General features: G+C 39.1%; 1 protein-coding gene across 2 annotated transcripts in view; it reads left to right on the top strand.

Annotated features, from left to right (window-relative positions):
• Positions 1-14,298, top strand: part of GPM6A (glycoprotein M6A) — a 344,803-nt gene that overhangs the window by 304,227 nt on the left and 26,278 nt on the right. For both annotated transcript variants that reach the window (XM_073341667.1, XM_073341666.1), the window contains exon 3: positions 1,356-1,512. In XM_073341667.1, the coding sequence (XP_073197768.1) occupies positions 1,356-1,512 (157 nt within the window). The remainder of the gene's footprint in view (positions 1-1,355; positions 1,513-14,298) is intronic.

Here is a 14,298-nt window from a genome sequence, read left to right as displayed (position 1 = left end):
CTGGAGCAGCATAAATGGATTATAAAACCCATGATCTTGCTGAGGGGGAATTCTCCTGACTCAGGCACTGCAGAAGACAGTCACAAGGCTGCTTTCTGAGGGCCTCCTCACAAGCCCCAGTATTGGGGTCAAAGCGGGGGGCAGGAGGGATACATAGTGGGCTGGGTCACAGCATGCCATGTGCAAATTCCAGGCAATGTTGGGGCCCATAGCACAGCCTGGGGAAGCTATCGTTACTTAAACCTTCCAGGAGTGTGTATTTTCTGCCAAGAGCCTTTCCAGTCACTACAGTATCCCAGGATTAGAAAGGTGAAAGCATGACTTAAAGCCCCCTTTCAGAGGCATAGCAGAGAATCTCACATTTTATCAGTAGATTTAGATCTCAATTCTTGCTTGACTCGTGTGTAGTCCCCTTGTAATACTCACTATGCCTTGCCGTAAATTAGACTGTAAATTCTTCAGGACAGGAACTGTGTCTTATTATGGGTGTCTATAGTGCCCACACAATGGCCCCTTGATCTCAGCAGGGGCCTGTAGACACTACCATAATACAGATAATAATCCTGCTTATATTGCCGGAAGTAGGTGAGCAGGACTCGTCCAATAATTTATAAAATGTTTTGAGATCCCTTGGCATGGAAGACATTCCATGAATATGTAACTCTTCTGCCATGTGTGGCTAACAGTAACAGGGACCAGGTTCAATATGGTGTCTAGGGAATCCTTTTTAAATGCTGTCTCCAAAAATGCACTTTGTCCATTGGGGAATAATGGATAAAAATAATGAGGAGAGAGAGTTTTTAGCAGAAATTAATAATGCCACGTGAGAACTAAATATAACTAATTGTACGGTGATGAGTAGTTGATTGAAGATTGTGACTGAGCCTCTTTTTCATGACACATTACATTTCAATTTCTGTAACTGTCCAGGAAGCAGGATGATATTTAAGGGAATCTTTTCAGAATCATGTTTTCTATTCATGTTTGCTAATTAAATGTATTGTAATCCTATTACACTCTTTAGGTAATAAAATCAAATGTGGATGAATTGACTTTGGATTTATTTGGAACTTAAATAGTGCTCTCTTACTGATCCAGGACAATTTTTGAATACCGTTAAGTGAAGGGAGCCCTTATTTTTTTGTGTAACCATTATTCAGATGTATCAGCCACATGCTACATAAGGCAACATTTAGACAAGTCTTTAAATGCAGTTATTATAGAACATCAGCACTGAAGAGTTTCCACTCTAAAAAAGCTTATGCTAGAGGAGATCTTATTATACAACACTGACATTTCAGAGTCATCACTGAACTGTTGTTGAGATATTTAACTTTCTCACACTTCTTGTACAGGATTGACATCTTCAAGTATGTGATCTATGGCATAGCAGCTGCATTCTTTGTCTACGGCATTTTGCTGATGGTAGAGGGATTCTTTACGACTGGTGCCATCAAGGATCTCTATGGAGATTTCAAAATCACCACCTGCGGCAGATGTGTCAGTGCCTGGGTATGTTAATATGACAACCTTCATTACTTATGTTAATTTCAATAGCATCTTTGGAAAAGGTTAGGATATGTTTACAGAGGAAATATGTCTCTTGGGGGAGGGGGTTTATATATTCTGATATGTTAGTAGTTAAAAATTGCAGCAAGAAAGGAATGAAATAATATGAATGGACTCCATATTAGCTAAGCAATATCTACTGATGAAAAGTGCTATATAAAAGCTACATAATAATAATTAATAATACGCATGTTTGTAGAAATAATCACTTTACTAATTAAATGGACAGGCTTTTTGCCCAAGCTAAATGTGAAAACTCATTGCTCAGTATTATGCTCTTTGGCGCAGGACCATGTTTTCATATGTGGTTTTATATTTTCCAGCATAATGGAGCCCTGATCCTGATTGGGGCTTTAGGAACTGTACATATCTACGTGTAGGTTGTAATATTTAATTATAGTGAGAGCTGATAAATAGATCAGGCCCTGAACAGTTCCTCCTTGTTTAATAACGTGGAGCTGGATTTTGAACCTTTTACTCATGTTGGTGAACAGTTATTCAAAAGTCATTTTCACTTCAAAATTAAACCACAAATTGACTCCTGTATTAGCTACATGCACATTTTATGTCTTAGGATTGCTTGGCCCCAGCCACACTCAGTCTCTGTTTACTAATGAAACAACTAAATAATTATACTTTGGAGACTGTGCTGAATAAATTCAACAGAGTCTTTATTAGCAGAACCTCTCTAGGTTAGGGAGAGGCTACCTTAAATCTCAGAGTATTAAAGATGGGCAGATCAGGGCAAGACATTTCTTGGCTTCCCAAATCATCATTCCTTTTACCTGTGTGTTTGACCTATTTGCTATTCCATTCTTAGAAGCTCAGGTATTGTCACATCATTTATCAAAAATATTTTGCTGTTTTGCGTGGGAGTAGGTAATGATGTACTCTCCTGGAAGCCAGTAGAATTTCTAAGGTTGGTCATTTTATACTTGATGATAATAAACGTAATTGCAAATAGCATGAACATAAAATGTTATTCAAAGGAGGGCTAATCACTACACTATATTATGAGATTACTGATATTGATAAGCTGAAGTAAAGGCTAAGAGTACATTGTGGTGACAAAGGGTAAGCACCATCTAAGAGCATAATAGTTACCAAGAGTCAACTATTAGAAACCCAGGCAATCCATAGTTAAGCTTAACTTGAAAAGAAATCCACATATTTGAAATTGTGGAAAAGCACAGTTAAGACCATCCTAATAACTGCAACCTGCCCTATATTAATGTCACTCTTTCATCTTCTTGACTTTGTTCCTTTCATAACTACAGGCTGAGATATTAATACTTGGACCAAGACTTGTTGAGACCTTTCAAGATGTCTGTAGTCAAAGGCTGGGGACATTATAAATTGGGAAAAATCACTGTACTGAGATCACCATCAAGTTCTTTGATCATGCTTTTATCATCTTTGAGAAGGCTTCAGTCTATGGCTGCAGACATCTTAAATGTACAGGAGATACTGTACTAATACAACTTGTGGATGAAATATAAAAATGTGAAGCCCAGATCATTGATTTTATAACAGTTTTCATATACGCATGTCTTCAATACAAAGAGTTATGCTCCATCCACACATTAACCTTTATTCCTTTCATAATAATGCCATAATCTTATAACCTGTGCCTAGGAGGATTCAATATTATGCTAGCCTGTAGTTTAATACTATGTGTGCCACATGAAATGATTGCTTTCAGTATACTACTTGTCTAATCGGGAATTTGTGAAGTATGTCTTTTCCTGTAAAGAAGCCCAAAGGTCATACAGCCACTGTACAATTAAGATTAAGGCAGTCTGCTTTTCATGCCCAATAATGAGATGAACTTGTTTGCTATGGGTGGAGGAAGCTGACACAAAGGGTGAAATCCTGGCCCAATTTAAGTGAATGGGAGTTAGGATTTCATCGAGATTATTTCCTCCCCAGGGAGATGCTATGGCAGCTCTAATTCTGTACATTTCTATATTTTCAAATGTTTGGGTTTCTTTTAGGTTAAACCCTAATTCTGAATTTCTTGGTCCTTTTTTGGTGGCTATTTGATAACTAACCTCTTTGTAAGGGTTAAACCCCCCCCCCCAAACTTAAGATACTGACATAAGAACATAAGAGCGGCCATACTGGGTCAGATCAAAGGTCCATCTAGCCCAGGGTTCTGTCTTCCAACAGTGGACAATGCCAGGTACCCCAGAGGGAATGAACAGAACAGGTAATCATCAAGTGATCCATCCCCTGTCACCCATTTCCAGTTTCTGGGAAACAGAGGCTAGGGACATCATCCCTGCCCATCCTGGCTAATAGCCATTGATGGACCTATCCTCCATGAACTTATCTACTCCTTCTTCAAACCCTATTATAGTCTTGGCCTTCACAACATCCTCTGGCAAGGAGTTCCACAGGTTGACTGCGTTGTGTGGAAAAAAATGTTCTTTTGTTTGGTTTAAACCTGCTGCCTATTAATTTCATTTGGTGACCCCCTAGTTCTTGTGTTATAAGAAGGAGTAAATAACCCTTCCTTATTTACTTTCTCCATACCAGTCATGATTTTATAGACTTCTATCATCTCCCCCCTTAGTCATCTCATTTCCAAGTTGAAAAGTCCCAGTCTTATTAATTTCCTCATATGGAAGCTGTTCCATACCTCTAATCATTTTGTTGCCCTTTTCTGAACCTTTTCCAATTCCAATATATCTTTTCTGAGATGGGGTGACCACATCTGCACACAGTATTCAAGGTGTGGGCCTACCATGGATTTATATAGAGGAAATATGTTATTCTCTCATATTATCGATCCCTTTCTTAATGATTCCCAACATTCTGTTCACTTCTTTGACTGCCACTGCACTTTGAGTGGATGTTTTCAGAGAACTATCCACAATGACTCCAAAATCTCTTTCTTGAGTGGTAACAGCTAATTTAGACCCCATAATTTTATATGTATAGTTGTAAAAAGACATACAGTTACATGTATAGTTGTATATAGACATGCAGTCCAAATCTTAATTCCAGCTTAATGAAAATGGCAAATTCGTTTGATTTATATTTGTTTAGAAATGTTTGACATGCGTTGGCAGCCGAAGGAGGCAAGGAATATGTTAAAAGCATTAGAGTTCTCTCTGCAGGAAGCTCTGTGGGTTGCTGGGAGTCACAGGACAATACTCTGTATTCTCCCTAGCTCTTCAACTGACCTCCTTGAGTTAGCTCTTTATTTCCTGGCCTCTCCTTTCTTTGATTCCTGCTCTGGTTCCCTATGGCCTTCTTAAGATGAGCAAGAATCTTGACATGATAAAGAACAGTGGAGTTTTTATTGTTTTTTATTTTAATCTAGCCTACAAATCTACATTCTTAAAATTTATATAATTACAATTTGAGGCAGTCTTGTTCACACGTTTCTTTTACTTCACTCACATATTTTAAAAATAATTCTTATATAAATAAATATATAAAAATAATGACTGTAGAGAAAAGCAACAATTTTTATTTGAAAAAGGTATTGTTTAAAAGATATTTCAGTTCTATCACGATGCTTTTGCATTTCTACACTCCTCTCTTTCACATCACATAATGTGGGAGCATAAATTCAGAGCACAGTACATGGAGAATTAGACATATAACTCCTATTAAAAATTAAAAAGGTTGCCCTGGGTGTGCAACCCAGATGGTGCTGTTGCTGTGTAGATCAGATAGGAGAAATTAATATACTGTAATTATAGAGTTGCCAAATGGAGATTATGCTATTGAGGAGGATTAGCTCAAATCACAGGCTGCAAGAAGGCTTCCTTATATGGAATTCTGGGATATTCATCTTGTAAATTTTAAAAAAATACACCACCTCACAAAACCAAAAAACTCAACTAATAGAATCAATCAGTTGCTTTTTAGCAATGTATTCTAAACATGACAAAAATGTCCTCTTTACGGTCACATATGCACACAGAATATTTGCACTCTCAAATAATTTGAAACCACATAATGTCTCTAACTTGAAAAGTGGCACTGTAAAAATGAGGTCATGTGTTTGTGTCAGTCATTCCAGGTAGAATTTGCTCAAATTATGAATTAAAAAGTATTTCTGAACAGAAGCCTTGCAGGCTCACCTGGAGGTCTGGGAATCAAGCTGAGTTCTTTTCTGCTTCAGCATCAGCACCTGCTGATCTTAATGAAGTTTATAATACATGTATGCATTGATTACACAAGTAACTAGAGTGGGTCAGAAAATGAGGGTGTCGGGGGTTTCAGGAGAAAATTTTTGACAAAAAACGAAAAAAAATGCTTTAGTCAATTTTCTGTGGAAAATTTTGACATTTCACTGAGAATCACAGAATGATAGAATATTAGGGTTGGAAGAGACCTCAGGAGGTCATCTTTTTGGTTTTCAGGTATTCAATTTTTTTGACAAAAAGTGAAACTCTTTTGTGGAAAGCAGACAGTTTTGCCCTTTTTTTGCCCATGTAGACAGGGCCTGAGTAAGTGTCAATGATAAAAGTCAGTGACTATTGTTTCAGAGCTAACTCATTGTTAAATGAAGTAAAATAAGGGCAGCATAGGAATGTTAAATAAATTCAAGCACAGATCATCAGTGTTTTTTAGTCTTCATACTTATATTTCTCAATACTGCATGTATGTTCCGTGAATTAATTAAACAGATATATAGAATGGCAGTGGAGCTTGATTAGCCAGAAAATGAGAAACAAAATTCAATTATGCCTAAAACCACTTGTGACATAGTTAATATATCAGAGATCAGGTGGCCCTCCCATTTATATTCACCTTGATGATCTTGGGATGTATCTTTTCCATCTGTGATGTCAGTCAGCTGAGTAAATGAAAGATTCATTTCTCAATCATCACAACATCTCTTGGCTTCCAGGCGTCACTTATTGCATAACTAATTATTTTTCTTTCTAAACTGAAAAATTTTGCTATTTTGGGCTGGGTTACTGCTGCAGTGTTATGGTGCTTACATTAATACAATAGCCTGCCAGGCACTATTACATGCATTGCCTGTGACTTTTTTTCTTTTGTACTCTCTGTTATTTGACTTTTTTTTTTTGTCGACAATAAACTGGAAAAATGTTTTGTTTTGCTTTCAAATTAATTGTGTTGTGAATGTGGCTTTCACAAAGTATATGGCATTTTTTCTCTGTGTATAAGTTTGATCAATACGTCATTTCTTGATCAAAACATTTTCTGAAAATGTGATTGTGTTATATATTTCCAAAGCTTGTCTGACTGTGGAAGCTACTACACTTTTTCCATGCGTTGTGCCTTCCTATTATGGACATAAAATAATCAAATTGTTAACTCTATCTTCCCTAGGTTTCAGAGAGATTCTCCTCTGAATGTACAATTGTAGCTGTCTGCATTATAGCTCTATTGTTCATCGGATGAATATGCATTTTGCTGACAGCATCCTTTGCTCACATCTGGCAGGCCTATTTTTATACTAGTAGTTAGCCATTTTATTCAATCTCTTTTATCAGTCAAATTGTTATTTACTCCCACAAATGTAGACAGCAATATTATAGACTCAGTTGCTAACATAGCAGTCACACTTTCTGTCCCATTTATTTTCTAGTCTATATGTCTGTGGATTCCAGTTAACTTCCCCAAAGTCTGCAAGAGCAGCAAACTGTGTTTTTCCTCTCTGGCTTATCCTTACCAATAACCAGATCTTGCCACTGACTCCTGCTCTGGCAGATTCCTTTTCCCCCTTGTGGCTACTGTAGTATTTAGACATATAACCTGTTAATCACAGTAGGAATTTTCTGTTGTAATGTATGTTCTATATGATTATGTGATAGTGAAAAAGGGCAAAGTTGAATTATATTCTAGAGGAGAAAGTGCAGGGACTTAAACAACAGATGAAGTTATTGAATCAAACCATAGAAACTACATCATGTAGATGACCAAAGGTGGTACTGTCAAGACCAGAAATGGAATAGAAAAAGGTGGATAAATGAAGATTGAAGATTTTGGCAGCAAAGAGGAGGAAAAGGGAATTTGGGGGAGGAGAAGATTTTGACAGCAAGAAAAGGAAGAAGGGAATATTGGAGATTGTGTGCCCTCAAGCTTCCTACAGGGAGCGGAGTCTGGGGCTTGCCCTGCTCCACATGTGCTTTGGCTTCGCGGAAACAGCGGCATGTTCCCCCTCCAGCTCCTATGCATGGGGCAGCCAGGGGCTCCGCATGCTGCCCCGCCCCAAGCACCACCCCGCAGCTCCCATTGGCTGGGAACCATGAGCATTCATGACCCACCATACAATTTCCATAGCCAGATATGGCCCTCGAGCCAAAAAGTTTGCCCACCCCGGTCAGTGTCCTCCTAGCAGTGTGTAATGAACATGGCTCAAATTTGGCTGGGTTGCTGTGGGTTAGCAAGCCAGTACATTCTTTGAGGATCCCTTCTTGTTTTCAAGAATCTCAGATTTCACTTACGTTAAAAAGACTGTAGATATTATAGTGGTACAGAAGATCTTGACAATGTGAACTTTAGGTAGATGATGCAGAGATGTTTGCCTGAGTTTGTAGGGACACTGAAACAACTCAGATTTCCAAGGCTGCTAATTTAAATGCCAGCATTGTTAATTTGCATGGTTTATTGACTCACAGAAGGAAAGAGGGAGGATCATATTGTGGAGAGTAGTACTACTATTTTCACCCCCCAGTTTGACCATTGGAGTTAAGGAGCCAGAAGAGAGGAGCATAGATTGGGTGGCATCTGAGTCCTAACTGAATAGGAGCCAATCCTGCAGTGCCCAATGTGGTGAAGCCAAGCTGAGTGTAGTTCAGCAGAGCACGTGATCACATTTTGAACAACTGCACAATCTACTTTGAGTGGCATCTCAAGTGGGCAATGCTTGAAAGAGTACTCCACTTCTTTTCTAACCCTAGCCTCACAGGCATGTTTCCTTGTAGAAGCCCTGCAGGCTTCCAACTTGGCTGCCTCTCAAACCAGGTGTAAATAACCTTCCTAGAGTGCCTTTCACAGGCAGAGGTGTGGTCTTGTCTGTGTATAGAAAACTTCCTGACAGTGAAAGATACAAACTATGGAACAGACTGCTCAGGAAAGTGGGATTTACTTCACAACTTGGAGACAAAACACCGGAAAAATGTACTATGGGGATCAACCCTGCATTGGCAGGGATGGTCATGATGACTGAAGAGGTCTTGCTGATCTCTAACTAGATTGGATAAAGTACTGTCATAGGGCATGAAAGCAGCCCAAAGAACTGTATTATACGAATGGTATGGGAAAGCAGCAATATATCTCATTTGAGGGAGTTGTCCAGTAGAGTGCCTCAGGAATCCATCGTAAATCCAGATTTATTTGTCTACTTTGCATCTAAAAGAGCGGGTAGTTGTATACACAGAATGTTGCAAATAGCACTCATAAGAAAGAGGTTGGAAGAAGGGATAGGAGACAAAATGAGAAACAGGATGGTGTAGGTATATACATTTGGGTAAAAACTAGGGCTGTTGATTGATCAGTTAACTCCCGTGATTAACTCAAAATATTAATTGTGATTAATTGCAGTTTTAATTGCACTGTTAAACAATAGAATACAAATTGAAATTTATTAAATATTTTGGATGTTTTTCTACATTTTCAAATATATTGATTTCAATTACAACACAGAATAAAAAGTGTACAGTGCTCACTTTTGTATTACTATTTTTCATTACAAATATTTGCACTCTAAAAATGATGAAAGAAATAGTATTTTTCAATTCACCTCATATAAGAAACTTACAAATGTTGGTTTTTTGTCCCACAACTGCTCTCAAAACCAAAACAATGTAAAACTTTAGAGCCAACAAGTCCACTCAGTCCTACTTCTTGTTCAATCAATCACTAAGACAAACAAGTTTGATTACATTTACAGAAGATAATGCTGCCTGCTTCTTATTTATGTAACCTGAAAGTGAGAACAGACATTCACATGGCACTTTTATAGCCAGCATTGCAAGGTATTTACGTGTCAGATGTGCTAAACATTTGTATGCCCCTCATGCTTTGGCCACCATTGCTTCCATGCTGATGATGCCCATCAAAAAAAATGCATTAATTAAATTTGTGACTGAACTCCTTGGGAGAGAATTGTACGTTTCCTGCTCAGTTTTACCTGCATTCTGCCATATATTTCATGTCATAGCAGTCTCAGATGATGACCCAGCACATGTTGTTCATTTTAAGAAGACTTTCACTGCAGATTTGATAAAACACAAAGAAGGAACCAGTTTGAGATTTCTAAGAATAGATACACTATTGGCACTTGACCCAAGGTTTAAGAACCTGAAGTGCCTTTCAAAATCTGAGAGGGATGAGATGTGGAGCATGATTTCAGAAGTCTTAAAAGAGCAACACTCCAATGTGCAACCTACAGAACCCAAATCACCAAAAAAGAAAATCTGCTGGTGGCATGTGACTCAGATGATGAAAATGAACATGTATCGGTCCACACTGCTTTGGATTGTTACTGAGCAAACCTGTCATCAGCATGGACTCTTGTCCTCTGGAATGGTGGTTGAAGCATGAAGGGACATATGAATCTTTAAGGCATCTGGCACATAAATATCTTGCAACGCCGGCTACAACATTGTTTTACATTGTTTTGGTTTTGAGTGCAGGGGGGGTTTTTGTACATAATTCAACATTCGTAAGTTGCACTTTTATGATAAAGAGATTGCACTACAGTACTTGTAATGGGAGAATTGAAAAATACTATACCTCTACCCTGATATAACGCGGTCTTCGGGAGCCAAAAAGTCTTACCGCGTTACAGGTGAAACCGCATTATAGCAAACTTGCTTTGGCCTTGAGCATTTCTGTTATTAATAGTCAGCAGGCCCCCCGGCACTCTCATGCCCTATCCAACGCCCCTGTTCCCCATCCCCGACCCTACATATTAGAAAAATGTAAAAGGAAATGTAAAAAAAGGAGTCACAATGAAAGTTGCATTTAGCCATAACAATAACAGCTGCTACCACTCTAGAAAGTAAATGTTTCTTTAGTTAATATTTAACAGCACAGATCAGAAGGGTAGAAACCCCAGATTTGTATAAGGGACTGTTACACAATTCCCAGGCTAAAGCTGTTGGGAGTTAATCATTTCTCATGTTACAGAGATCTGAACAATTCTTAACCTTTGAAGTTTCACACTTCCTTTCACCATTTGCCCTCTGGATGCCCAGAAGGGGAAAACCATTCCCCTATATCTTTTTATTTGATTTTTTTAAAGTAATAAAATCATCCTTATCCATTGAATATATAGGCGTGGGAAAGGATTCTTGACATGTTTGAAATTAATAATTTTATGACATCATATTGATTTACATGGGATTTATTGGTTTTCTGTTACACATCTGAAAGTTAGAAGATACGATATAGAAAGTAAAAAAGAAAAGGAGTACTAGTGGCACCTTAGAGACTAACCAGTTTATTTGAGCATAAGCTTTGGTGAGCTACAGCTCACTTCATCGGATGCATTCAGTGGAAAATACAGTGAGGAGATTTATATACACACAGAACATGAAAAAATGGGTGTTATCATACACACTGTAAGGAGAGTGATCATTTAAGATGAGCTATAACCAGCAGGAGAGCAAGGGGGGGGGAGAAAACCTTTTGTAGTGATAATTGAGGTGGGTCATTTCCAGCAGTTAACAGGAACGTCTGAGGAGCAGTGGGGGGGGGGGGGAAGGAAGGAAATAAACATGGGGAAATAGTTTTACTTTGTGTAATGACACATCCACTCCCAGTCTCTATTCAAGCCTAAGTTAATTGTATCCAGTTTGTAAATTAATTCCAATTCAGCAGTCTCTCTTTGGAGTCTGTTTTTGAAGTCTTTTTGTTGTAATATTGCGACCTTTAGGTCTGTAATCGAGTGACAGGAGAGATTGAAGTGTTCTCCTACTGGTTTTTGAATGTTATGATTCCTGATGTCAGATTTGTGTCCATTTATTCTTTTGCGTAGAGACTGTCTGGTTTGGCCTATGTACATGGCAGAGGGGCATTGCTGGCACATGATGGCATATATCACATTGGTAGATGTGCAGGTGAGCGAGCCTCTGATAGTGTGGCCAATGTGATTAGGCTCTATGATGGTGTCCCCTGAATAGATATGTGGATACAGTTGGCAACGGGCTTTGTTGCGAGGAGAGGTTCCTGGGTTAGCGGTTCTGTTGTGTGGTGTGTGGTTGCTGGTGAGTATTTGCTTCAGGTTGGGGGGCTGTAAGCAAGGACTGGCCTGTCTCCCAAGATTTGTGAAAGTGATGGGTCGTCCTTCAGAATAGGTTGTAGATCCTTGATGATGCGTTGGAGAGGCTTTAGTTGGGGGCTGAAGGTGATGGCTAGTGGCATTCTGTTATTATCTTTGTTGGGCCTGTCCTGTAGTAGGTGACTTCTGGGTACTCTCCTGGCTCTGTCAATCTGTTTCTTCACTTCAGCAGGTGGGTATTGTAGTTGTAAGAATGCTTGATAGAGGTCTTGTAGGTGATTGTCTCTGTCTGAGGGGTTGGAGCAAATGTGATTGTGTCGTACAGCTTGGCTGTAGACGATGGATTGTGTGGTGTGGTCTAGGTGAAAGCTGGAGGCATGTAGGTAGGAATAGCGGTCAGTAGGTTTCCGGTATAGGGTGGTGTTTGTGACCATTGTTTATTAGCACTGTAGTGTCCAGAAAGTGGATCTCTTGTGTGGACTGGACCAGGCTGAGGTTGATGGTGGGATAGAAATTGTTGAAATCATGGTGGAATTCCTCAAGGGCTTCTTTTCCATGTGTCCAGGTGATGAAGATGTCATCAATGTAGCGCAAGTAGAGTAGGGGCATTAGGGGACGAGAGCGGAGGAAGTGTTGTTCTAAGTCAGCCATAAAAAGGTTGGCATACTCTGGAGCCATGAGGGTACCCATAGCAGTGCCGCTGATTTGAAGGTATACATTGTCCCCAAATTTGAAATAGTTATGGGTGAGGACAAAGTCACAAAGTTCAGCCACCAGGTTTGCCGTGACATTATCGGGGATACTGTTCCTGACGGCTTGTAGTCCATCTTTGTGTGGAATGTTGGTGTAGAGGGCTTCTACATCCATAGTGGCCAGGATGGTGTTTTCAGGAAGGTCACCGATGGATTGTAGTTTCCTCAGGAAGTCAGTGGTGTCTCAAAGATAGCTGGGAGTGCTGGTAGCGTAGGGCCTGAGGAGGGAGTCTACATAGCCAGACAATCCTGCTATCAGGGTGCCAATGCCTGAGATGATGGGGCATCCAGGATTTCCAGGTTTATTGATCTTGGGTAGCAGATAGAATGCCCCAGGTCGGGGTTCCAGGGGTGTGTCTGTGTGGATTTGTAAAAGTGATTTAGAAAGTGATTGCTTTCCGAGTTCTGAAGGACTCTTCCAGTATTTAGATTCTCACTGATGGAGTTAACATTTGTGGCTTGTCAACACTACTGTTATTCTACATTTATATTATGGTAGCACGTAAAGGCCAATTAATTCTACTGTGTTAGGTGACTAGGCAACTAAAGGTTTATACTCAGAGAACTACTCTTAAATGTATTACAGTATTTAAGCAAAAAGAAAAGGAGTACTTGTGGCACCTTAGAGACTAACCAATTTATTTGAGCATGAGCTTTCGTGAGCTACAGCTCACTTCATCACGAAAGCTCATGCTCAAATAAATTGGTTAGTCTCTAAGGTGCCACAAGTACTCCTTTTCTTTTTGTGAATACAGACTAACACGGCTGTTCCTCTGAAACCAGTATTTAAGCAGTAAATATAACGGGAATTTAACACTTGGGAAGAGTACAATTAATGTGATAAGCCTCTGAAACTTTACTGATATGTAATTAAGCTTAAGTGAGTCTAACTGCTGTAGCTTACACATTTGTATATCGTGTAGCTCCTTGGGGTGTAAGTTAATTTATTTTTATTTAGTTATTCATCTAGATTTAAAATAATAAAGACCTCTATCCAAGACTCAAGGCTTCTAAACCCAATTCATCATACAACAAATATAATTAAATTAAATCTCAGCAGCATTAAAATCAATTCCAAAGGAACTAGATTGTCCAGCCACCTGCCCCCTTCATCTAGGAAGCATACCCTCAGCCTTCTCCAGAGACCCTATCGAACAGGTGTCTTTTGTAGCATGCCCCAAAAGTCACCAGACTTGTGCTATTTCAGATCAGAAGGGAGCCAGTTCTAGAGTCCTGCAATATCCTCTCAGAGAATGCCCTACCAGCCTCTTTTATAATGAGGGGATGATTAAAGAATTATAAAATATGCCTTACAGTGACAGATTCAAAGGGCTCAATCTATTTAGCTTAAGAAAGGTAAGGTCAAGGTGACTTAATAACAGTCCATAAATATCTACATGGGGAACAAATATTTAATATGGGCTCCCGAATCTAGCAGAGAAAGGTACAACGTGATTCAGTGGCTGGAAGTTCAAGCTAGGGAAATTCAGATTGTAAATAAGGTATACATTTTAACAGCAGAGTAATTAACCATTGGAACAATTTATCAAGGGTGTGCTGGATTCTCCATCTCTGACAAATTGTAAATCAAGATTGGATGCTTTTATAAAATAGAGCTAGATTCATAAAGCATATATGTGGTCAGTAGGGACAGACCACAACTGTGGCAGTACGTACTAGGGGGAGAGACCATCCTTCAAGTAGGCTGATCCCAGGCCATTTAAGGCTTTATAGCTCATAACCAATACCTTAAACTCT

Source organism: Lepidochelys kempii, chromosome 4 (genome assembly GCF_965140265.1).
Source record: "Lepidochelys kempii isolate rLepKem1 chromosome 4, rLepKem1.hap2, whole genome shotgun sequence".
Lineage (NCBI taxonomy): Eukaryota > Metazoa > Chordata > Testudines > Cheloniidae > Lepidochelys > Lepidochelys kempii.
This window is presented reverse-complemented; position numbering and strand designations above follow the sequence as displayed.